At 47.0% G+C, this 26984-nt stretch overlaps 1 protein-coding gene across 2 annotated transcripts in view; it reads left to right on the forward strand.

Annotated features, from left to right (window-relative positions):
• Window positions 1–6197: 6197 nt before the first annotated feature.
• LOC149457490 (palmitoyltransferase ZDHHC5-like) overlaps window positions 6198–26984 on the forward strand; it is a 93788-nt gene continuing 73001 nt past the window's right edge. Inside the window, exons 1-3 of one of the 2 annotated variants that reach the window (XM_089683724.1) lie at window positions 6198–6416; window positions 10322–10471; window positions 20441–20934. In XM_089683724.1, coding sequence (XP_089539850.1) covers window positions 20831–20934 — 104 coding nt within the window. In that variant the 5' untranslated portion in view covers window positions 6198–6416; window positions 10322–10471; window positions 20441–20830. The remainder of the gene's footprint in view (window positions 6417–10321; window positions 10472–20440; window positions 20935–26984) is intronic. The other variant, XM_089683723.1, reaches the window with a different exon arrangement.

The raw sequence follows: 26984 nt of genomic DNA on the forward strand, positions 1-26984 counted from the left end.
TCCTCACTGGTTATGACTAACAGCCAAAGGCTCCCACTACTGTGTCTGAGCCAATGAGGAGGGAGAGAGCCAAAAGAGCATCTGCCGCGCTCAACACGTTTGTTGTCTGGTTTGTGTGCTGTTTGGGCCCCTGGGTGGGAGGGCTGATCTGCTCTATTCCGCTATCTCTTTATGTCCCCTTTCTATTGGTTCCTTTTTAACTGGTCCTTCCTTGTTTCCTCCTATCTTTTTTACCCCTATTTTATAATTTTTCATCTCTATTTCATTCACTATTTTTTTTCTTTTTCTTTCTGTGACCCCCTTGTGCAATTACTGTCCCCTTCGTTGATTCCTCAATTGACTGGGGTTTCTGTATCCGAAATGTTATTTTAGTTAGTTCCTGGGATCTTTGGCGGGGTTTCTTTTCCCCGGTCTGGGATCTCGGGAAGGTCTGATTATCACCGTGGCCGTGGCCCATCTAGTTGGATACTTGTTTATGAAACATTACCATTTTAGCTGCTCGGGGCCACATAGTTCCATTTTATCCATGTCAATATGGTAGAATTCTTCCATCTTTTATATATATATATATATATATATATATATATATATATATACACTAAACTCTGTTTATCCAATCAATTATTTTTGGGGCTCTATTGCTTGCCACAATTTGGGAATGAGACCTTTGGCCCCGTTTATTAAATGAAATAGTATCATATTCCTATATTGTTTCACTGAAGTCTCTGATTTGTGGAATAAACAAACCCATGGGTCTATCGGTATACTAATCCCTAGTATCTCCTGTATGTAATAAATTATCACCCGCCAAAATTTTAGGGCAATCCCACCAAATATGTGCCATTGTTAACTTAATCCCACACCCCCTCCAACACAAAGGTATTTGTTTGTGTACCACATTAGATGTAATATACCATCTTACTATACATTTAGAATTTGTTTCAACTATATTCATATTCACCGCGCCATGTGTTAATTTAAACATTTTATTTTTTTGTTGCTCATTCAATTTTGTTCCAAGCTCTTTTTCCCACTTATCCAAGAACGATTGGGACTCATATCCAGCTAATTCAGTAAGGATCTTGTAAATCCTAGAAGTGACATGGTTTTGAATTGTATTTGAATTAAACATTTGTTCTAAAGGATACATGTCTTCCTCTGTCCTTCGGAACTGTGGGAGCATTGCAACAAAATGTCTTAATTGGTGGTACCGCCATTCATCCAATATAAAAAATACTTTCTTTTTACTTTATAAATCTTGAAAAGAACATAATTCCCCCTTATCTACAATATCTTTTAAATGTGCATTTCTATCCTTTATTCATTTTACTGAAATGTTATCATTCCCAGGTGGGAAAATTTTTGTTCACACCAGCAGTATTAACAGTGAATTAACAAAGTGGCCAATACAGACAGAACAAACCTCCTGATGCCCAAAAACAAAGTTCATACAGAGAGGAACTGTCCCTTCATTACCAACTTCTCCACACAGCATAAGGAAATATCCAATATCATTAGAAAAAATTGGAATATTTTAAAGAATGACCCTATATTGGGGAAAACACTACCAGATTTACCGGAAATAACTTACCGGAGAGCGCCAACACTTAGAAACATGCTGGCTTATCCTTAATCTCATTTATTAGTGGGATATAATTTACCTGATATATGTTCTTTATAGATGGGGTTAATGTTATTCCCAAGTACTTTAATTCTTTTTCCCTCCATATAAAAGGGAATTCTTTTTGTAGGATCTTTTTCTCTGTCCTTGGAACATTAATATTTAATATCTCTGATTTTGAAGGTGTCATTTTCAGGTTTGATAACTCTCCATAGTATTTTAATATTCTCATTAAATTAGGTAATGTTAATCTAGGGTTTGTGATATAGAACAGCATATCACCTGCATATGCTGCAACTTTGTGTTCAACATCTCCTATCCAGATTCCTTTAACATCTTTAACACTGTTTCTTACTGTCACTAGAAGTGGTTCTAGAGATCATACAAATAACAGGGGAGAGAGTGGGCATCCCTGCCTTGTTCCCTTATACATTCTGAAAAACTGTGACAGTGACCCATTAACGTTCACCGCTGCTGATGGCTTTATATATAACTTTTTTTATCCACTGTAACATTTTGGGCCCAATTCCTAGCACCTCCAACGTATCTATCATAAATGCCCAGTCTACTCTGTCAAAAGCATTTTTTGGCATCAGTTGATAGGATTACCACCGATGCCTTCCCTCTCCTACTTTTTTGCAGGCGGAGCAATGATCTTAATCCATTGTCCCTTCCTTCTCTGCCAGGAATTAATCCCACTTGGTCTAAGTGTATCCAATCTGGCATCAACTATATGTTTAATAATGATATAGGTATATAACTGGCACACTGTGACAAGTCTTTCCCCTTCTTAGGTATGACTGTAATATATGCCTGTAGTGACTCAACCCTCATCTCTGTCTCCTCTCCTAATGCATTTATATATGCACAGTTTAGGGACAAGTTGTTCTTTAAATTTCCTATAATATTCCGCTGTAAATCCATCTGGTCCGGGGGCCCCTTCCTGTAATTGTATTCTTCAATGCTAAACTAATTTCATCTTGTGAAATTAATTATCTAAGGCTGTTAATCTGGCTTCATCTAATCTAGGTAGGCCAGCCTCATTTAAATATGTCTGTACTGTAATATGTTTTAAATGTATTGGGGATATCAGTGGTTAAATGTACCATTTCTCCTGTTTCATCTTAAATTTTTTCTATAAAATTCTTCGATTTCTTTTCCCTTAACTTTCTCATTAGATATTTTCCAGGTCTATTCCCCCATTGATATCTTTCCTTTGAGACCCTATTAAAGATCCTCCTCATTTCTTGTTCCATTAGATCCTTTAACTCTTCTCTTTTTTAAATTATCTCCTGTTGTATATCTGTATCTATTTTCTTTTTATGCAATTGTTCCAACTTATATAATTCCTCCTATCAAAATCAGGATTCCCCTAATCTATGCCTCATGTGCTTCCCATACTGTAGCAACAGATACCCCCTCGGTCTCATTAAACCTAAAATATTGTTCAATTTCCTTCTTTAATCTCATTTCCGTTTCAGGGTCAGCATCTCGTTAAGACAGAGATAAGATCCTGATAAGACAGACTGAACCGTATCCATTCTGCACATGCTCAGTTTGATGTGTATTGCTAGAGAGGTTTTTTTTTTTTCTTGAGAGAGAGCATGTGATCAGCACAGGGCCAATCAGCACTGTCCAGACAGAGGTCAGGGGTCCTGCAGCCTCCTAGAGCAGAATGAAAACTTCTCCTCCTACTCCTCCTGGGAGACCATATATAATGAATACAGGGTCCTGGGAGAACAGATATAGTGAAAGCAGGGTCTGGGGAGATCAGATATAGTGAATGCAGGGTCTGGGGAGACTGGATATAGTGAATGCACTGTCCGGGGAGACCGGATATAGTGAATGCAGGGTCCGGGGAGAGCGGATATAGTGAATGTAAGGTCCGGGGAGACTGGATATAGTGAATGCAGGGTCCGGGAAGACTGGATATAGTGAATGCAGGGTCTCGGGAGACTGGATATAGTGAATGCAGGGTCCGGGGAGACCGGATATAGTGAATGCAGGGTCCTGGGTTTAGTAACACTTTAACTTTCGTTTAAGAGGGGCGTGGTGGGGGGGTGTCCTATGCCTACATACTTTTGTTAATAGGTGTCCCTCGTTCCCATCTCAGAAAGTTGGAACATATGAGTGTCACATATGGGAAAATTTGTGTTACTGAACTTTGTTGCCGTTTCACGGGGGCACGCAATTTTAAGGTCTGACCCGTTGGGTATCTATTGCAATCTCATCTTTTATATTTTACAAAAAAAAGATGGGGTAATTCATTGCCTTTGTAAGCCCTAAAATTTACTTCAGTCTATTTTTTACTGAAATGTTGCATTTCAAAAATAAATATCATGCGACATAAGAAATTGGAACTACATCTTTTTTATTCTCTGGGTGACTGCTTTCAGAAAAAGGAAAATAAATATTAATATTATACAGGATTAAATAAGTAATAATTAAAAGAAATATATATATATATATATACAGTGAGGAACAGAAGTATTTGAACACCGATTTTGCAAGTTCTCCCACTTAGAAATCATGGAGGGGGTCTGAAATTCACATTGTAGGTGCATTCCCGCTCTGAGAGACAGAATTAAAAAGAAATTCTGGAAATCACATTGTATGATATTTAAAAAATTTATTTGTCTTGCACTGCTGAACATAAGTATTTAAACACCTGAGAAAATCAGTGTTAATATTTGGTACAAAAGCCTTTGTTTGCAATTACAAAGGTCAAACGTTTCCTGTAGTTCTTGACCAGGTTTGCACACACTGCAACAGGGATTTTGGCCCACTCCTTCACACAGATCTCCTCTAGATCTGTCAGGTCTCTGGGCTGTCGCTGAGCAACACTGAGTTTCAGCTCCCTCCAAAGATGTTCTATTGGATTTAGGTCTGGAGACTGGCTAGTCCACTCCAGAACCTTGATATGCTTCTTACGGAGCCACTCCTTGGTTATCCTGGCTGCGTGCTTCGGGTCATTGTCACGTTGTAAGACCCAGCCATGACCCATCTTCAATGCTCTGACTGAGGGAAGGAGATTGTTGCTCAAAATCTCACAATAAATGGCCCCATTCATCTCCTTAATACAGTGCAGTCGTCCTGTCCCCTTCGCAGAAAAGCACCCCCAAAGCATGATGTTACCACCCCCATGCTTCACAGTAGGGATGGTGTTCTTGGGATGCAACTCATCTTTCTTTTTCCTCCAAACACGACGAGTGAAGTTTAGACCAAAAAGTTCTACTTTGGTCTCATCTGACCACATGACTTTCTCCCATGCCTCCTCTGGATCATCCAGATGGTCATTGGCAAACTTCAGACGGGCCTGGACATGTGATGACTTGAGCAGGGGAACCTTCCATGCAATGCATGATTTGAAACCATGATGGCGTAGTGTTCTACCGACGGTGACCTTTGAAACTGTGGTCTCAGCTCTCTTCATGTCATTGACCAGCTCCTCCCTTGTAGTTCTCAGCTTTCTTATCATCAGTGATACCCTGTAGCCCTTTCAAGCCTTGTGGAGGTCCACAATTTTGTCTCTAGTGTCGTTTGACAGCTCTTTGGTAGTAGTTGGCGTCTGACTGACTGTGGGGGTGGACAGGTGTCTTTAAAGAGCTCAGACAGGCGCTACTAAGTTAGATTAATGAGTGGAGTAGAGGTGGACTTTTAAAAGGCACAGTAACAGGTCTTTGAGAGACAGATTTCTTGCTGTTTCTTAGGTGTTCAAATACTTATGTTCAGCAGTGCAAGACAAATTCTTTAAAAATCATACAATGTGATTTCCTGATTTTTTTTTTAATTCTGTCTCTCAGAGTGGGAATGCACCTACAATGTGAATTTCAGACCCCTCCATAATTTCTAAGTGGGAGGACTTGCTAAATTGTAGGGTGTTCAAATACTTCTGTTCCTCACTGTATATATGATTACATAAATCCCCCGAAACATGATATATCCTAGATTGTAAGCTCCCAGGATCAGGCCCTCAAATCCCTCTTGTATTGAACTGTATTGTTACTGTATTGTCTCCCGTTATATTGTAAAGCGCTGAGCAAACTGTTGGCGCTATATAAATCCTGTATAATATTAATAATATAAATACATATGCGTGTGTGTGCATATGTGTTTATATATATATATATATATATATATCATGTTTTGGGGGATTTATGTAATCGTCAGGCCTAAAATGATTTTTTTTTTGTGCAAAAAAAAAAATGCAGAAAATTTTAGCAGCAATAGTATTGAGAATTTCACATAGAAAGGGTCAACTGCTGCCAAAAAGACCCGAAAAATCAAAACAGTCAAAACGTGCATTGGCCCCTAATAAAAGAGAGCGCAGCCCTTCACAGTGAAAGGTTGAAGCTACAGAGCACAAGCATTTCGACCACCATTTTGTCGAAGACCAAGCTAAAAGACATGCGCAGTCTCATAGCAGCCAAATAAGGAAATGCCCAGGCGATCTGCAATAGAGGAAATCCCTTTGCCCGTATTCTACCAATCAGCTGCCTACTTTGAATGAGGAAATGATGGTACCGCTCACGCCTCGGCAGCTCAGTACGCAGGCGGGTTGAAGGCTCTCCTCCAATCGCCTGGTGTGCCCGACGAGTCCCGGGATGACGTCTTTGGGCACAGTGGCCAATCAGGGCTCAGTAGGCCCGAGAGCAGAGGGGAGCGAAGTGTCGGGGAGACGCGAGCGGGCGGAAGGACATTTTGGGGAGCCCCGTGTTTTCCTGTCCCCGCAGTGGAGGTCTGTGTGAGCAGGAGGTGGCCAGAGAGCCGGGGGGACCGGCTACCAGGGGCACAGGTGAGCTGTGGGAGAATGGAGCATCCCTGTAAGGAGGTGGTGGTGGGGTGTTCCAGCGGTGTGTCCTCCTCTACAGGTGACAGGGTCACGGCCAGGGCTCTCCCCATCCTTTACAGGGGCATGGCTGCTCATGGGATGGCTCAGCAATGGCGGAACTGCTGAGCTCTTCCCCTGGACACCTTCCCCAGGTATCCCCGGTGCTGCCCGGACACCTTGCCCTCTTACTGCAGGTTGTAGTAGGAGAGTTCCCCTCCCTGGATGGGATATGTGGCCCTTCTATCCCCGATAAAGGAGCAGGCATTTTCTGACACTTTGTTTACATGTAACAATCCTTTTTTGTTGTTGTTGCAAGAAATGTGCTTAGATCCAACAAACATATTATTTGAAAGCAGAGGCTCTAGAGAATAAAATATTGGGTTTTGCAATTTTTTCTTATGTCGCATGGTATTTGTACAGCGGTTTTTCAAATGCAATTTTTTTCCAGAAAAAAAGTACACTTAGAAAATTTTAATGCAAAAAAAAAAAATATCACAATTCATAACCCAATCTTTGCCAAATATAAAAAACTTTACTACGTCAATAGATACCAAACATGTCACGCTTTACCCCCTCCGGTCACACCGATCCCGACTTTGCTATCGTGCGACTTCACTGTAAGTCGCACTATTTGAAAGTAGGATGTCGCTGCGATTTTAGGTCTGAGATATCAATGCAAATCGCGGCAAAAGTAGTGCATGCGCTACTTTCGAAATCAATGTGACCAAGTCGGAACCGTACCGATAGAACCGCTCTAATTGCAGACAGTAGGGTGCGATTTGGCATGCGATTTGCAGGTCACATGTCATGCGTATCGCAGTGTGGCCAGGGACTTAAAATTTTACTGCTCATAGGCGATGCTTTTGAGCCCTGGTGTACACTGATGCGGTGCAGAATTTGCAGTGTTTTCTGTGCGAAGTCCACATCACAATTGCACCCTGTTCATGCAAACTGCTGCAGGTGTGTATGTTAACACCCCAAAAGCGGTCCGTAAAACGCGGTGCGATGTGCAGAATTGGATTGCATAGGTGTGAATACCCATGCAATCCAATTCTAGTGCAGACCAAAAAAAGGGTCCTGCATGTTTTTGATGTGGGTGCGGTGTGAATAAAGTCATAATGTATGGCTCCAATCGCACCACACACAAATCGCATGTGATTTGCACAGGAATGTGGTGCGGTTTCTGTGCAAATCACATGTGATACACTGCACATATGTGAACCCAGGCTAAAAGCCTTTAGACCAGGTTCACACTGATGTGGTGCGTCACATCGCATGTGATTCACACAGGAACCGCACCACATTCCTGTGCAAATCACATGCAATTTTTGTGCAGTGCGATTGGAGCCGTACATTTTGTATGGCTCAAATTGCACCTCAATACTGCAGGACCCCCCTTTTTTTTGTCTATACCAAAATTGGATCACATGGGTGTTCACACCGATTCTGCACACCGCATCGCAATTTGCGAACAGATTTTAGGGTGTTATTAACGTAAAATACACACCCGCGGCAGTTCGTATGAATGGGGTCGGATTATGATACGGTGCGGAAATCACACAGAAACCGATGCGAATTCCGCACTGCATCAGAAGTGATGAAATCCTGATTTCACAGAGAGGGAGGAACAACATCAGTTCCTCTCTCTGTTCAGTCCACAGGATGCTGCCGTTCAGGCATCCTCTTCCAAATTTATAGAGAGAAAACAGGTGGCGCACACACCTAGTGCATTATCCAAGGTTTATTGTAGGAGTGAAAGGATAATAAAAACATACTCGCAGACAAAGCATGTATCTAAAAAGCATAGAAAAATGACAATGGCCACAACGGCAGGCAAGGTGTTCTCACTGTCAGTGCGGTCAAATGGCTGACGCGTTTCGGGGACGAATCCCTTTCCTCAGAGCTGATGACCAACCTCTGATGCTGATGTGTAATGAATGGATAGTGGGAGCCTTGATGTTGATGCCTCTGTGGCCATTGTCATTTTTCTATGCTTTTTAGATACATGCTTCGTCTGTGAGTATGTTTTTATTATTCTTTCACTCCTAAAATAAACCTTGGATAATGCACTAGGTGTGTGCGCCACCTGTTTTCTCTCTATCCAGTGGCTGATTTCCCCGTCTGAGGAGGGATGCACCCCTGAAGCATTTCCTTTAGTTGTCGCTGTCCTGGTACCCTTTGCTTCCCTTTTGGCTGTGCATATCCTGAGGCGCTGGAGAGTACATATGATATCTTCCAAATTTATATAGAAGTGATCGAGTGGCCCTATAGCCACTTGAATCACTTCTACATTAAAGGGAATTGTCAGCTGAAAATGTTGATACTGGGATGATGTCTGCAGTTGCAGGCATCATCCAGGCATAACTGAAACCCAATGATGCCATATGGTGCCCTATGGGCAGCAAGTGGTTGAAGCTAGGTTCACCTTTTTAAGGAAAAAAAATATCAATGCTCATATTTTTGCAGAACAAAAGATTGCATTTATTTTATTTTTCCAGCGGGATCCTGAAAAACATTGCACCCACGATAGATTAGTAGGTGATGGGTGCAATGTGGACTCCTGCAGGCATGTTTTCCAGATTTCAGCCTGCACCTCTGTATGGGTTTTTTGTTTGAAAGCCAGAGGGCATATTAATGGACAATGGCAGCCCAATGGAAACTACAAATCTGTCTGCTGTGGTGGAAAATGGTACTTGAATGACGTGGATGTGTGGGCAGAGAAGTGACAGCGGGTGTGGGGAAAAGAATCCCCACCTGTTGTCTAGGGGATCGGGGGAGAGTCTGCAGCAGCTGGAACATATAACATGTTCCACCCTAAATACAGGTAGAACATGCAACATGTCCCAAAAGTAAGAAGAGCAAACAGGAGGCCCAATCTCCTGGTGCATTATCCAAGGTTTATTAAAGGTAAAGAGGATGAAAACATACAAACATGGCATAAATGTAAAGCTTAGTAGAATGGTAGAGATGGCCATAACAGTGGCGAGGTTTCCGACTGTCAGTGTGGTCGGCTTGTTGACGCGTTTCGGGAATGAGTCCCTTTCCTCAGAGCTGGTCTCGTCCCCGAAACATGTCAGTAAGCCGACCACACTGACAGTCGGACACCTTGCCACTGTTATGGCCATCTCTACCGTTCTACTAAGCTTTACATTTATGCCATGTTTGTGAGTATGTTTTCATCCTCTTTAACTTGGATAATGCACTTAGGGTTTGCGCCACCTATTTGCTCTTTTTTCAGTTGTTGATTTCCCTATCTGAGGAGGGCAGCATCTCCGAAAGGCTAACCATAGGCGATTTTGGTCCTGGTTCCCCTGGCTTTCCTTTGGAATTTGATCCCTGGAGCGCTGGAGAGTTGATTCTGTTATCTGGTTTGGTTGTTAATGTTCCAAAAGTAAACTTCTCCTTTAAAGCAGTGTTGATCAACTTTCATGATATGGGGGCCTCAACTGCAGCCAACAGTATATATTCAGACTATGAGCATGGTATAGGAGATGGTCAGAGACTATGGACATGATAAATAAAAAGTGGTCAGAGACTATGAACATGTTATAGGAATTGTTGGGGATTTGCTTCAGGAGACAGTCATAGACTGGAGACAAATTACATGAGACTGCTGGAAATCATTGCTATAACGAGTCACTAAAGAAACGCAGATTAGTGCCTGCAGGGGCCCCGAGGGCTGCAGGTTTGGAACCTGGGCTCTAACATGTTACTTCACCTTTGCAGAATTAATGTGAAGAAGAACTAACACTGGCTGTCCTCCCCTGGCTGTACCTGCCTTTGGGGTTGCTGAGCTGTTGGCAGCCCCAGAGCTTAACGAGTAGTTCAGGGATTTGAAATCTCTGCTTTTCTCCGTCTTCTCTGTGCAGCACTTTTGGGACCGACCAAATTGATTCACTGTGACAGCGCTGACTAATCAGTATTGATCCTTTCTGCCTGGAAGCACTGCGCAGAGAAGAGCGGGGAGTTCAAATTGCTGGACCGACTGCGGTGGTGCTGACAGCTCAGCAACCCGCAAGGTAAGTGTAGTGGGGACCACTGTACTTAAAGTAGAATTCCAGACTAACCCCGACTAGTCTTGATGCTGACTAACCTCTGTAAGAAAGATTTATGGACTTTGCTATTTTCAGGCTGTTCTGGTCCGGCTCCCCTGTGTCAGCCACCGATAACTTCAGGGGAGAGGTGGGAGCACCGATAACAGATGGGCTGTAGGAACTTATGGGTGGCGTCACCAGTGACTCTGATGGGGATCAGACCACATTTTATGGCAAATTACTGCAGAAAACCAGTTCACATACTTTTTCTTGCCACTGTAGTTGTTTATAGGTCTAAAGAACATTGAATAGCCAGAATGTAATATGTGTGGTGAGCATAAACGGGGATTGAGGAGAAATTGCGCAATCACGTTGCACGGTGTATGGCCAGCTTAAAGTGCTTATATACCTCTGACGTGAAATATGAACAACGCATATCCCTTTATATTGTGTACCTACCTCTAACAAAAGCATTGAATGTGATTTCTTTTTGCGGCATTCTTCCTCTGTTATCAACATGAGTCACTTCAGCTTTTCCTGACACCAAGAGATAAAAAGGTGACAAGTGGGATAGCTGCAGCACACAGCCTGTGATTCATATCCTTAGCTCTGCTGTGTGTCCCTTTAATCGGGTCAAAGCTCCTCTCACTGAGATCTGCAATGTGAGACTTCAGATGCCTGCCCCCTGCTGCTAGAGCTAAAAAAAATCTTTTGATGTGTGTTTTTAGAATGATCTACAGAGGGGGCTGCAGATAAACTGGGACAACTTAAACAGGAGGATTTGTATCATCTGAGACCAGTCACTTCCCTGGATATATGTAATGATTTACAACCACTTTAAAGCTTAAAATTTGGAAAAAACATCGGAAACACAAGCTTTCTACCTTATTGCACTGAAGGAACCATTAAAGCAGAACTCCGGGCAGGTATAAAAGCCAGCTCTGTAATGACAGCAACAGTGTTGGGCTTTCTTCTAACAATCTGGAGTCAGGACAACTGGGGGGGGGCAGCGGGACAGGAGGAAGGCATTGGGATAGGAGGGGTAGTGTCACAGAAAGGGGGCAGCAGGATGGATGAGGGGGGTGTCATAGGAGTGGGGGACAGCGTCACAGAAGGGGGCAGCAGGATGGGGGGGGCAGCGTCACATGAGGGTGGGTGTCCCAGGAGTGGGGGGCAGCGTCACAGAAGGGGGCAGCAGAACAAGCAGGGGACAGCGTCACACGAGGGGGCCATCAGGATAGGTGGACAGTGTCACAGGAGTGGGGCGCCGAGACAGGTTGGGGGACAGCGTCACAGGTGAAGAGTAGCAGGACAGGTGGGGTGCAGTGAAACGGGCGAGCAGAAGGACAGGTGGAGGGCAGCGTCACCCATGGGGGCAGTGGGACAGCTCTCGCCTGTCCAGCTGAAGGTGGAGCTGTCCGTTATCGCACAGATGGCGGGACTTGGTGGCACTGGTGACTCTGCTCCTCTGGTAGGGAGCACTGCCGCAGTTGAATGCAGCATTGATGTGCTCCGTGTTGTGGACGGGACGGTCTGTGCGGGAGACCGTGTCCTTTGCTCCATGTGTTCCACCTGGGCTCTGTGCACAGGGAGGGATGGGGTAGACTCTGGGGGAATGCCGGGTTCCACTCTGGGGCGGGGGAGAGGTGCCGGCTGAGGACGTGGGGTGGTGGCACAACAGAGCAGTGTGGACTGACCGGGGCCCAGGTGCCAGGATGCGGTTTCTGGCACCTGGGAATTGTCGAGGCCTGGTCTATGAAGCCCCTGAATTCTTGCAGGTGGTATAGCTGCCGATTTGTCTTGGCAAAATGCATCCAGGTCATGCAAAGTCTTTGGTCATTTGGCTTGATGATATGAAGGTCAGGAGACTGTGATTGCCACTCCAGAACCTTCACCTTTTTCTGCTGTAACCACTGGAGGGTCAACTTGGTCATTGTTGTTCTGGAAAGTCCAAGAGCGTCCTATATGCACCTTTTGTGCAGAAGAATGCAAATTGTCTGCCAGTATTTTCTGATCACATGCTGCATTCATCTTGTCATTAATTTTCACAAGATTCCCCGTGCCTTTACAGCTCCCCCTCCCCCAAACATCAGTGAGCCACCATGCTTCACAGTGGGGATGGTATCCTTGTTGCTATAGGCTTTGTTGATCTTTGTCAAAACAGCGCTGGTTGTGACCATAAAGCTGTATTTTGGTCTCGTCACTCCAGATTACATTGTGCCACGAGCTGTGAGGCCTGTCGAGGTGTTGTCAGGCATATTGTAACCGGGTTTTTTTGTGGCATTGGCACAGTAAAGGCTTCTTTCTGGCAACTCGACCATGCAGCTCATTTTTGCTCAGGTATTGGGCACTTCCCCTCCCCTCTGAAGCATGCACACATCACCCCCATACTTAAAAAGCCCTCCCTGGACCCCAATGACCCGAACAACCTCAGACCCATCTCCCTGCTCCCATTCACATCCAAACTCCTCAAGCGTCTAGTCTACACCTGCCTAAGCTCTCGCCTCAACGACAACAACCTCCTCGATCCCCTACAGTCCGGCTTCCGTCCCCTACACTCCACCGAAACCGCCTTACTCAAACTCTCCAACGACCTGCTAACCGCCACAGCTAATGGCCACTATTCAGTGCTCCTACTCCTTGACCTCTCCGTGGCCTTCAACACAGTCGACCACCCCCTCCTCCTCAAAAAACTACACTCCCTCGGCCTCAGAGATTCTGCTCTCTCCTGGCTCTCATCCTACCTGTCACAACGCTCTTTCAGCGTTACCTATAATGCTACCACCTCCCCCTCACTCCCCTTCTCTGTTGGGGTCCCTCAAGGCTCCGTCCTCTGGCCCCTTCTCTTCTCCATCTACACCTCCTCCCTTGGCCAACTCATACACTCTCACGGCTTCAACTACCACTTATATGCCGACGACACACAAATCTATCTCTCAACCCCCCACCTCACCCCCTTGGTCTCAGCCCAAATCACACACCTGCTGAGCGACATATCAGACTGGATGTCGCTCCACTTCCTTAAATTGAACCTCTCCAAAACCGAGTTTCTTGTCTTCCCCCCAGCCCGCACACCACCCCCCATTGACTTCTCCATCATGTCCAACAACGCTACCATCAAACCCGCCCCGCAGGCCAGAGTACTTGGTGTCATTCTGGACTCCAACCTATCCTTCCAGCCCCAAGTCCAATCTTTAACAAACTCACGCAGACTCCACCTCCGCAACATTGCCAAAATCCACACGTTCCTAACCCCAGAAACCACTAAACAGCTCATCCACTCCCTCATCATGTCACGACTCGATTACTGCAACTCCCTCCTTACTGGCCTGCCTTGCCGCTGGCTATCCCCGCTTCAGTCGATCCTGAATACGGCTGCCAGACTCATTCACCTTTCCAACCGCTCCATCTCCGCCACCCCCCTCTGCCAATCCTCCACTGGCTTCCGATTGCGCAACGGATCAAATTCAAAATCCTAACACTGACGTACAAAGCTGTCCACCATACTGCCCTGAACTACATCACTGACCTAATATCCAAGTACCACCCAGCACGCACACTCCGCTCCTCACAAGGCCTCCTTCTCTCTAGTTCCCTGGTCTCCTCCTCCCATGCCCGCCTCCAGGACTTCCCCAGGGTGTCACCCATCCTCTGGAACTCCCTGCCCCAACCCATCAGATTATCACCTACTCTCCTCTCCTTTAGGCGCACCCTGAAAACCCACCTCTTCAGGGAAGCCTACCCCACCCCCTGCTAACTTGCCGACCCCCTCCACTCTTCCTACCACTCCATCCCCCACAGCTTTCTCCTCCTGTGCCACCATCCCCTTTGTCCTATATTGCAAGCTGGAAAGAGCAGGGCCCTCGATCCCCTCATATTTTGTATTGTATTGTTATTGTTCTGTCCCCCATTGTAATGTACAGCGCTGCGCGAACTATTGGCGCTTTATAAATACTGTATAATAATAATAATATAGTGCTTCTTGAAACAGCCACTCCGTCTTTTTCCAGAGCAGCCTGTATTTCTCCTGAGGTTTCCTGTGGGGTTTTCTTTGTATCCTGAACAATTCTTCTGGCAGTTGTGGCTGCAATCTTTTTTGCTCTACCTGTACTTGGTTTGGTATCAAGAGATCCCCGAATTTCCCACTTCTTAATAAGTGATTGAACAGTACTGACTGCCATATTAAAGGCCTTGGATATCTTTTTATATCCTTTTCCACCTTTATAAAGATCCATTACTTGTAATGCAGGTCTTTTGACAGTTTGCCAAAATTTCACGATTTCTGCCAGGGTATGTGAACTTTGCGGCCGATGCCCCTGGAAGCTGGAAATCGCTGCAGTAGACGCCACTACTTCACTGATCTCCACTTGCTTCTGGGTCCCATGCTGAGCAGCTGGCCTGTTGCAATCTGAACACAGGAGATGGACGCTCGGGTGCTATTCACAGAATGCTTTTGATGATTGGATGCGGCAAGGAGGTGCTGTTCTGCTCTCCACCTCATACAGTCAGAGAACACTTTGCATTCATTCAGAAAATTCAAAACATGATTTAAATGGATCTCATGCAAACCGGCACAATGCAGCATGGCAGCCATTTGGTGTGGGACTTGGAAGCAAGTGGAGATGACTGGAGTGCCAGTGTTTATCTCAGTCATTTCTGGCTTTGACGGGCAATGGCCAGGTATGGTATCTGCATAGGTCCAAACTTGAAATTATTTCTTGCTCTGTTATGCTGCCTCATTTTAACATCCTCCATGAGCTCCTGAACCTTTCCTATTCCCCTCACTTCCGTTTGGAAAGAGCAGTGCACATTAGTTGCTGTCTGGTACACTGCTCTGTGCATGCTACAGATCCCATAGTCCCTAGTCCATCTTGGGAACAAGCAGGAGAGGGTGGCTACGTTTCTTTAAATTTGGAGGGACCATGGAGAACAAACGTACCCACCCTGTAATGGAAAGTTGGCTCACAGCAGGAAAACAAAATGAAATTTGGATGAGGCTGAGCAAAAGAGAAGATATTTTTGGGTTAAGAATGTATACTGAACCTTGCGTTCCCTATGGCCGCTCTCCCCGGGCCCTGCGTTCCCTGTGGCCGCTCTCCCCGGGCCCTGCGTTCCCTGTGGCCGCTCTCCCCGGGCCCTGCGTTCCCTGTGGCCGCTCTCCCCGGGCCCTGCGTTCCCTGTGGCCGCTCTCCCCGGGCCCTGCGTTCCCTGTGGCCGCTCTCCCCGGGCCCTGCGTTCCCTGTGGCCGCTCTCCCCGGGCCCTGCGTTCCCTGTGGCCGCTCTCCCCGGGCCCTGCGTTCCCTGTGGCCGCTCTCCCCGGGCCCTGCGTTCCCTGTGGCCGCTCTCCCCGGGCCCTGCGTTCCCTGTGGCCGCTCTCCCCGGGCCCTGCGTTCCCTGTGGCCGCTCTCCCCGGGCCCTGCGTTCCCTGTGGCCGCTCTCCCCGGGCCCTGCGTTCCCTGTGGCCGCTCTCCCCGGGCCCTGCGTTCCCTGTGGCCGCTCTCCCCGGGCCCTGCGTTCCCTGTGGCCGCTCTCCCCGGGCCCTGCGTTCCCTGTGGCCGCTCTCCCCGGGCCCTGCGTTCCCTGTGGCCGCTCTCCCCGGGCCCTGCGTTCCCTGTGGCCGCTCTCCCCGGGCCCTGCGTTCCCTGTGGCCGCTCTCCCCGGGCCCTGCGTTCCCTGTGGCCGCTCTCCCCGGGCCCTGCGTTCCCTGTGGCCGCTCTCCCCGGGCCCTGCGTTCCCTGTGGCCGCTCTCCCCGGGCCCTGCGTTCCCTGTGGCCGCTCTCCCCGGGCCCTGCGTTCCCTGTGGCCGCTCTCCCCGGGCCCTGCGTTCCCTGTGGCCGCTCTCCCCGGGCCCTGCGTTCCCTGTGGCCGCTCTCCCCGGGCCCTGCGTTCCCTGTGGCCGCTCTCCCCGGGCCCTGCGTTCCCTGTGGCCGCTCTCCCCGGGCCCTGCGTTCCCTGTGGCCGCTCTCCCCGGGCCCTGCGTTCCCTGTGGCCGCTCTCCCCGGGCCCTGCGTTCCCTGTGGCCGCTCTCCCCGGGCCCTGCGTTCCCTGTGGCCGCTCTTCCCGGGCCCTGCGTTCCCTGTGGCCGCTCTTCCCGGGCCCTGCGTTCCCTGTGGCCGCTCTCCCCGGGCCCTGCGTTCCCTGTGGCCGCTCTCCCCGGGCCCTGCGTTCCCTGTGGCCGCTCTCCCCGGGCCCTGCGTTCCCTGTGGCCGCTCTCCCCGGGCCCTGCGTTCCCTGTGGCCGCTCCCCCCCGGGCCCTGCGTTCCCTGTGGCCGCTCCCCCCCGGGCCCTGCGTTCCCTGTGGCCGCTCCCCCCCGGGCCCTGCGTTCCCTGTGGCCGCTCCCCCCCGGGCCCTGCGTTCCCTGTGGCCGCTCCCCCCCGGGCCCTGCGTTCCCTGTGGCCGCTCCCCCCCGGGCCCTGCGTTCCCTGTGGCCGCTCCCCCCCGGGCCCTGCGTTCCCTGTGGCCGCTCCCCCCCGGGCCCTGCGTTCCCTGTGGCCGCTCCCCCCCGGGCCCTGCGTTCCCTGTGGCCGCTCCCCCCCGGGCCCTGCGTTCCCTGTGGCCGCTCCCCCCCGGGCCCTGCGTTCCCTGTGGCCGCTCCCCCCCGGGCCCTGCGTTCCCTGTGGCCGCTCCCCCCCGGGCCCTGCGTTCCCTGTGGCCGCTCCCCCCCGGGCCCTGCGTTCCCTGTGGCCGCTCCCCCCCGGGCCCTGCGTTCCCTGTGGCCGCTCCCCCCGGGCCCTGCGTTCACCATATGTGGTCTCACACAGAACATAGAAATGCAACTATCTTAGTAAATATAAACTGCTAAATACCTTTTCTCATCAGCAGTTAAAGCAGTCTTGTGACTTCAGCTGAACACTGGTTAAAGCTTGTAGGAGGCGTTTTCTTTCTGCTCTAGGAGGATGCAGAACCCCTGACCTCTGTCTGGGCAGTGCTGATTAGCCCTGTGTTGATCACATGCACTCTCCCAAGAAAAAAAAAACCTCTCTAGCAATACATACTACACTGAGCATGCGCAGAAGGGCTACAGGATCAGTCTGTTTTGTCAGCGTGGACATTTGAACAAGAGGAAGGGCAGAGAAGACAGGATCAAACAGCCTTTTTACACAATGTTGAGGATTAACCCCTTAGGTTCCACAGTGAGTATAACAAGAATCCTTTACTGCATATACAGACTGATTTTACTGTTGTGGGTTTAGTAACACTTTAACATCACTGTTTTTTCCACTGCTGATTACTTTACCAACAACCAAAAAAAAAAATAGATTGTCCAATTTCTACTCCAATTCTGTAACTGCTTTTCATGTGCTGGATTCACTGAGAGTAGCGGGGGCCATTGTCTCCTGCTCCTATCAAATTCTGCGGGGAGGGAGCAGAGGGTGGGACCGAGTCACTGTGTGTATGTCTATGGATGCACACAGCCCGGCTCGGGTGTGCGCCCATGTGAGTGCCACTATAGCACACAGCCTGCTGAGAGGACACTCAGAGAAGAGGAGGAACAGACTGCTCTGCAATACCATTGCGCAGAGCAGGAAAGTATAGCTTTTTTGTTTGTTTTAATTAAATAAGGTTTGCAATCACTTTAAGTCCTCATGTGCACAGAACACTTAAAAACGCATTTTCTCTTGACAACAGCATGTTGACAGAAAAAACTCCTGACGCTTATCAGTGTCTAACGCTTTTACAAGCGTCTAAGTGCGTTTAGGTGTCAAGCATTTTTTCTGCCAAAACACTGCTGCTCCTGGACACACTGGCTCTGTTTTTTGTTTTGTTTTTTTTTATTTGCTGTTGGTAAACACTACTGCTGCTAAAATCTTCTGTCTGTGCATGGACACATAGGATAACATGAAGGTGTGACGGGAGTCACTTTGGTTAGGGAGCTCATGGAACCCAGCTCACTTTGCAGAGGTTGGGAGACCTCTGTCTCAGCTCTCCATTTCCCTCTTATGTGCAAGTCACCCTGTGTCTCTTAGGGGCACAGGGTGACTAATGGATGCTGAAAATGCGGTTGGAATTACTTGAGATGGGACAGTAATATTTATCGCCATCTGAAGACTATTCCTGGTTGTTGATTCTGAACGAGACATGTGAATTGAAAGAGCTGATCACGCTGGTCTCTCCTCTACTCCAGTGTAGGAGTCGGACTGTCTGCTCTGTAGTAAGATCCTAATTCATCAAACCATTGTCTAGGTGTGAATTCCCATTCACCTTTTGTTTGTCACCCAGCTAGCTAACCTAATTCACTTACTGTTTAGAGTGTTAAGTCTTTTTCTGTATAAAGCTGTGTTTGCATATGATCATGTGATCAGTCTCAGTGTGTATTGTATAAAAAGCTAATTTGAGTTTTCAGTAAAGAGTATCATATACAGACAGACTGGTGTCCTCTAGTCTTGTATGGTCGGCTGTGGTGTCTGTTTTTGGTGTTCGGACGGGAAAGCGGTATTCTAACAGAAGTACTCAAGCACAGTCTGGTTTGGTTCTGTTACAGAAGGGCTGTTTGAAGGCCATAAAAAAAAAAAAAAAAAAAGCCTGATGCCTCTAAAAGTGGCTGCAAAAACAGCCTGTGTGTACGAGGCCTTAGGAGCTGTTCAGCATTTTTTTTCAGCAGCTCCTGAACTCGCCCTAATGTTTTCCTATGTGTCCATGTACACATCTTAATTTACAGTTGTTTACAGGCATTTGAGTTTACAGTCGTTTTTTTGAACGCAGAAAACTTGTGATCAGCAGTTGATTTTATAAGCGTTTCAAGCGCAAAACGTTTGTAAACGCGGTTAAACGCTTCCAGTCCCCGATCCTGTCCAGAGCCTTTTGTTCATCATTAAAAATGCATGCAAAGTGTTTTCAAGGTACTCAGATGGACAAAACACTGAACACAGGATGTTCCTACCAAGCTTGTCACAAATTGTCATGACCAGTTCACACCTCAGACCTCTCCCACCCGTGGAAACAAGATATGTTAATGAGCAACTCAAATCTAAGCTTATCTCAACACATACTGCTGTCTCTGCTTCTACTCTCTGTATTTCTCTGAAATAGTTAATAATTTACCACTTTTCAGTGCATTCTGGGCATTTGGGAGGTTCTCCTGTGCTTATCTATAAAAAATGCTTCTAAGCATAAACGCGGACAAACAGATGTTTTTTAACCTACGTTTTCCAGCAGTCAGTTTTCATCGTTCAGAAGTGTCCTGTGTACATGGGGCCTAAAGGTTAGTCATCAGTGGTTGGTGCCCTATAACTATTAGTGGCAAGTGGTCTTTTCCCCAACAATTATGGCCGCATGCACACCTTTCTCTGCACTTCTGTGAGCACTAACCCACAGTATGACGAAGGGTGGTGTGTGTGTATATGTGTGTATGTGTGTGTGTATATATATATATATATATATATATATATATATATATATATGCATTGTCGTAAATTTGCAGTGCTACACCAACATACATGGTCATACAAGCACACTGGACTTGGCGCACTGCAGCACATGGAATAGAGCACATGCAAGGCATGCTCAGTTGTTTTGGCCTGTAGAAGCACACGGAGTGTCCTTTTGAAAATAATGGACTTTCTCAACACAGTGCTCATCAAATTGCCAAAAATGTGAGTCAGTGTATAATATAGTGTGAATGAGCCTTTTGTCTGGTGGCTGTTGTCTCCAAGTCAGCAAATGTTTCGGAAAAACATAATGGTACTGCTCTCTGCTTATGGGAAATCTTCCAATAGGAATGCATGTTCTGATGATTACTGTTTAGGAGGGGATTTTCCTTGTTGTGTCTCAGATTTGTTTGTATTTGTCTGGGTCAGCTTATGTTTCTGTGCACACATGGTCTTTTTTTTTTTTTTTTTTTTAACCCTGTGTAACCATGCTCAGTGCTTCCCCTATTGCCAATGTAGTATCTCTTTTTTTTTTTTTTTTTTGTCTTTCCACGTTGTGACTGTTCTACTGATTGTTTTTCACAGGTTGTGAATTAATCCAGAAGTGCATCTCCAGCCCACGGCCTGAACCCCCGCCCCCCGTGTCATCAGCCACATGGATTACCAGGGGATTAGCGCAAGGAGGGAGACGGACTAATAAGGGGAGGGGGCAAAGGGTTGCAAGACATTGTACGCTCCCCTCACTCTGGAGATTTGGAGGAGGGGAGGCTTTTCACCCTCATCAGCCCCCGAATTATTAGCAGCTGCCTACAAGCCCCTTTGATTTATCATGTCGGGGCTTATTTAATAGCTTCTGTAGAGCTGCCTGTTCCCCACATCTCATTTCAGACTCATTTCAAATACATTTCTCCCATTGCCTACAAGTGCTGCGTGGGGATATGCTGTACACCCTAGTTCCCTCCTCCCATCTCCACGATGCCTGCAGGAACTGTCAAGTCTTTCAAACCCAGCAAGTACATCCCTGTGACCGCAGCAACTGTGTTTCTGGTGGGCTCAACGACGCTCTTCTTCGCTTTTACGTAAGTCTTAGAAGCTGCAGAGACCTTTCTTGAAGTCTGTAATTAAATTTTCTTTCCAGGTTTATATGATTCTTCACTTTTACAAGATGTTGTAAAGTGGTACGTAAACTGTTGGCGCTATATAAATCCTGTGTAATAATAATGATGTGTATAGTACACACGTTGTGCAGAGCAAAATGATTGCTGACCTTACCTTACAGGTGTACTAATGGAAACATAGAAACTGCTATTGCTGGCAGTCTTCTGGAAAAGCTAATTGGTTCTCTTGAAGTTCAGTTTTGATCAATTGACTGATCAGTTATGTAGATCTGATTTAACATGCTGCACACTTGTTTCGGGTTAGTCACTGAAAGAACAATGAAGCCGGATTATTGGCTTTGATAACCAGTCAACTAGTATTGTCAAGAGGAGGCTACAAATGGCAGCCTTCATATTTCTTTCTTGATGAGTTTCTCTTAAAGTGATTTTGTCAGTCCAGGGTCTCTCTGTATGTTACCACTTGCCCTCCAGAGGATTTACCCCCCCCCCCCCCTTCCTGACCAGGCCATTTTTTGCGATATGCCGCTGCGTTACTTTAACTGACAATTGCACGGTCGTGCAACGCTGCTCCCGAATGAAATTCATGTTCTTTTTTCCCCACAAATGGAGCTTTCCTTTGGTGGTTTTTGATCACTGTGCGTTCTTTTTTTGTTTTTTTTTGCGCTGTAAACAAAAAACCCGACAATTTTGAGAAAATAACAATATTTTTGACTTTTCGCTATTAAACATGTCCAGTAAAAAAATTAAAAAAAAATCAAATGTCATCATAAATTTAGGCCAAAATGTATTCTGCTCCATGTCTTTGCTTAAAAAAAAAAAAAAAAAAAAAAATCCCAATACGTTAAATTAATTGGTTTACGTGAAAGTTGTAGCATCTACAGATGGTGGTATAGATACTGGATTTTTTTCTTGCTTATACTAGTAATGGCGGCGATCAGCGACTGACTGTCACTGACATTCCCAGTGACACTATTACAGTGATCAGTGCTGAAGCACTGACGTTGTACTCAGGGGCGTATTTACCACAAAGCAAACCAGGCATTTGCCTAGGATGGCATTTTTCAGGAGGGCAGCACCTCCCCTCAGACAAAGGGATGAAAGAAGGGACACGCGCACCATGGGAACCAGGTGAGATCCAAGAGGAACTGTTTGATGGTGTATGTAGAGCCTGACTTTCATTCCTGGGGATGTCTGGAGCTTTGAAGATGATGTCTGCTGTGTGCTATGCAAAGCAATACAAAGCAATGTTCAGGAGCTGATGGGGGGGAAAAAAAAAATCTCTATTTTCATACAGGTCTCTCCCCTGTCAGTGATACTCGGCGATCGCCGGATGCCGGCAGGGAATCACCGGCCGGGACCCGGTGAGTGACAGGTGAGGCCGCCAATGGTGGCGCAGGAAATGCTGACTCATATATATATTTTATATATCATATAAATTTTATTTTGCAGTTATGTGAGATGCAGTAGGAAAAACCACTGCGTGTGATGGGGGAAATGGGTATGCAACCATCCATCGGGGGGGGGGGGGGGAATCTCGACGGGTCGTCTCTTCCCTCCACTCAGATCGGCATTCACTGAGCTCTGCAGGGTGTAACTTCAGCTCCATTTCCCTGGCTTTCTGGAAAATCAGAAAAGCTGTATACATTCTGGACTTTGAACAAATGTAGAGAAGATAGGGCTGCATATAGACAAGTACAACTTATGTACGAGTATTTGTTTCATCTGTGTATCACGTGAGGCCAATCACTTCCTTGCATATATGTAAAGGTTTACAAACACTTTAATGTATTTTCCCCCTCCTTTTTCACAACAGCCAACTGAGAGCTTGTTCTTCCCACATGATTGAGACAGCTCCTCAGTGATTTTCCTGCCCTTTCAGTATAGGATGTGAGAAGATTATTCTTGGTGGCCCATGTTTTTTATTGTTATTTCCTCGCTCCCCATGAAGTCGCAGGATTTCCGTTAGGGCCTATTAGCACTGAAGTGTTCTGTTGTGGAACGCTAATGCGCATTGTTACTGCAACAGATTAAAGTGATTCTAAAGGGTTATATTTTCTTCTTTCGAAAAATAACAAAAATGTCTATACTTACCTGCTGTGTGTAGTGGTTTTGCACAGAGCAGCCTGGATCTTTCTCTTCTCCAGTCAGGATCTCCTGGCCCCTCCCTCCTGTCGGGTGCCCCCACAGCAAGCAGTTTGCTATGGGGGCACCTACCGTTCTGTGTGTCCATTCACACACGGAGCTATGGCCCACTCTCTCTTCTCATTGGCTCACTAGCTGCGATTGACAGCAGTGGTAGCCAATAGTTCCCGTTTCTTTCTTGGCCAATGAGAAGAGGGAATCCTGGGATAGCTGAGACTCTAGAGCACAGGTGTTAAACTGGCGGCCCTCCAGCTGTTGCTACAAACTACAAGTCCCATGAGGCATTGCAAGATTGACAGTTACAAGTATGACTCCCAAAGGCAGAGGCATGATGGGACTTGTAGTTTGGCAACAGCTGGAGGGCCTCCAGTGTGACACCCCTGCTCTAGAGCTCATTGCTGGATCGAGAGGGGGCTTGGGTGAGTATTTGGGGGTGGCGGTGGGGGGTGCTGCTCAGAGAAGTTTTTTTACCTTCATGCATAGAATGCATGAAGGTAAAAAACCTTGAGCCTTTAGAACCACTTTAAGAATTGTGCATGACCCTTTTTTTTTCTTTTTTTTTTTTGCTGTATGTGTTGCGGTGCCTTGTGCACTAGGCTTTGCTGTACAATGTGGTGGGGTACCATTCACAATGAATTGCACTGCAGATAGAGTTGTGGCAACACTGGTCAATGCATGTGTTGTGCGCATTGGTATAACGCACAAGTGGGGAATTAGCCATCAAAGATTTTAAGTCTCATCTACTCCGTATCCTCTACAGCAGTGGTTCTCAACCTTTCTAATGCCGTGACCCCTTAATACAGTTCCTCATGTTGTGGTGACCCCCCAACCATAAAATTATTTTCGTTGCTACTTCATAACTGTAATTTTGCAGTGGGAGGACTAGCGCCCCATCACTGATGTCAGTGGGATGAATAGTGTCCCATCGTTGGTATCAGTGGGATGAATAGTGTCCCATCATTGGTATCAGTGAGAGGAATAGTGTCCCATCGTTGGTATCAGTGGGGTGAATAGTGTCCCATCATTGGTATCAGTGGGAGGAATAGTGCCCCATCATTGGTGTCAGTGGGAGGAATAGTGCCCCATCATTGGTGTCAGTGGGAGGAATAGTGCCCCATCATTGGTGTCAGTGGGAGGAATAGTGTCCCATCGTTGGTATCAGTGAGAGGAATAGTGTCCCATCGTTGGTATCAGTGGGGTGAATAGTGTCCCATCGTTGGTATCAGTGGGAGGAATAGTGCCCCATCATTGGTGTCAGTGGGAGGAATAGTGCCCCATCATTGGTGTCAGTGGGAGGAATAGTGCCCCATCATTGGTGTCAGTGGGAGGAATAGTGCCCCATCACTGGTGTCAGTGGGAGGAATAGTGCCCCATCACTGGTGTCAGTGGCAGGAATAGTGCCCCATCATTGGTGTCAGTGGGAGGAATAGTGCCCCATCATTGGTGTCAGTGGGAGGAATAGTGCCCCATCATTGGTGTCAGTGGGAGGAATAGTGCCCCATCATTGGTGTCAGTGGGAGGAATAGTGCCCCATCATTGGTGTCAGTGGGAGGAATAGTGCCCCATCATTGGTGTCAGTGGGAGGAATAGTGCCCCATCATTGATGTCAGTGTGGTGGAGGGGGGGAATAGTGTCCCATCATTGGTGTCAGTGGGGGGGGGGGGAAATAGTGTCCCATCGTTGGTGTCAGTGGGGGGAGGAATAGTGCCCCATCGTTGGTGTCAGTGGGGGGAGGAATAGTGCCCCATCGTTGGTGTCAGTGGGGGGAGGAATAGTGCCCCATCGTTGGTGTCAGTGGGGGGAGGAATAGTGCCCCATCGTTGGTGTCAGTGGGGGAAGGAATAGTGCCCCATCGTTGGTGTCAGTGGGGGGAGGAATAGTGCCCCATCGTTGGTATTAGTGACACAAATGATGGGGTACTATCCCTTCAACTGACACCAATGATACTTACCTTGCTGACCCCTGCTCCAGCCTGGGCTCGCTCTCTCCCTCTCCCATCTACAGCCAGCATACCTGGCTGCAGCAGCAAAATTTGCACTTACCTGTCAGCTGTCTTCCTTCTCTGGCCTCTCTCTTCACTCGCTCCTGTAGCTCCCTCGATCTTCTTTGATCCCCGCGCGCTGCCGCTCGGCTCCTCCTCTCCAAGCTCCACCTCCTCGCCGGTGATTGGCCGCCTGTGTGCCTCTCCTGAGCTACAGTTCCGGTGGCCAATCAGAGGTGAGGAGGCGGAGCTGTTGAGCGATCCCGGAGGTGTGGCCAGGTTACAGGGGCAGCATATCATCCCGCCCACAGATCGCCTGAGACAGGAGCGGTGTCTCGGTTCCTAAGACCATCGGAAATAAGTGTTTTCCGATGGTCTTAGGCGACCCCTGTGAAATGGTCGTTCGACCCCCAAAGGGGTCGCGACCCCCAGGTTGAGAACTGCTGCTCTACAGGTTAAAGATGCTGATTTAAAAAGGTGTCCTTACCGTCTTCATCAGGACCATTCCCAAACATAGATTTTGTTGTTGGTGCCCTTGAAGTGTGTCACTCTATTTGCCCACTGAGCTGAGGCAAGGATGAGGCAGGTTCTGAAGCTCAGGACACCCAGCTTCTTTCTAAAGAAAACTGTGCCTTCATCATGCCAGGCCAGCCAGCACTGCCGCTCAGACACAAGTTGCAAGGCTTTGGATGGCCAAGTGGGTACAACTTGCGATGCTTGGAATGCACAGCACCCAGCAGTGACGTCATTTCTATCACTCCTTCCTGGGCTGAAGTGACTTCACAAATGATGCACTTTGCCTAGCCATTCTGCATTCACAAACCTGAAAGGGAGCTGGCAATTTTTTTTTTTCTCCCCCATCAGCACTATAAAGTATGAGGGGCTGGATGGAGGTCAGTACTCTGCAGTTTTGCTAGAGAAATTAAACTCTGCTCCTGGTCTAAACCAGAAGCTGCTGATATCTACATCAGTGTTGGGAAGCCATTGTTTACTATTTACGTGGAACTAATGGATGAAATGTCTCTGGACACTGGTGTATTTAGCCCTGGTCTGATGTGCAGGCTAGCTGGGGCACCTAGGATAAAGGAACCATACTTAAGTTCTAAACCCTTGGAAGCCAATATTGAATTGGAGCAAGGTGAAAATGAATTCTGATAAAGCTTCTCCTTCAAAAAGTTTTGCCTTTTTTTTTGTTCTTTTATTGATTAATTTTGCAATGTAAGTGTGCTGTTATGTATATCATTCTAGTCTACCCCGAGACACAGGTGGGAGTGAAGAGAGAGATTGTAGATTTTGTTTCTACCTTTTTTTTTTTTTTTTTTTTTTTTTTTTTTTTTTTAAATTTCTCATTACCTGTTTTCATACCTATCTAATATTTTGTTTTATTATTGGTTCTGTTCACCTTATATTTCTTCAGCTAATTTTCCTTACTATTTTGGTGTGTCCAAAATTTGTGTATACCCTTTGATTGCTCTGGTTAAATGCTGCAGGCAAGGCTGTTGTTTACTGCAAGTTGGGTTGCACTATTTGATCTTTTTTGTGTCTTAGCCTTCATATACAACCAGTGTATATAATATAATATAGTATAATGCCGCAAACATTCTTTGCAGTATACTTGATGGTCACTATTATAAGGTCATAATACATCACGGCTGCAGCTTGCATCTGTTTTTTGCATTTTATACTTAAAGCGGCGTTCCACTCACACTGTAAAAAAATAAGTGAGCAGCTACAAAAACTGTAGCTGCTGACTTTTAAAAACAGCCACTCACCTGTCCAACGATCCCATGGTGCCACCGCTGCAGCTTTTTTCACCGGCCGTCCTGTATTCCAGGCGCCGGCATCTTCAGTGTGGGCACCTGGCTGTGACAGCTTGCGGCTTAACAGC

Source organism: Staurois parvus, unplaced genomic scaffold (assembly GCF_062004578.1).
Source record: "Staurois parvus isolate SC_StPar_1 unplaced genomic scaffold, SC_StPar_1.0 ptg000320l, whole genome shotgun sequence".
Lineage (NCBI taxonomy): Eukaryota > Metazoa > Chordata > Amphibia > Anura > Ranidae > Staurois > Staurois parvus.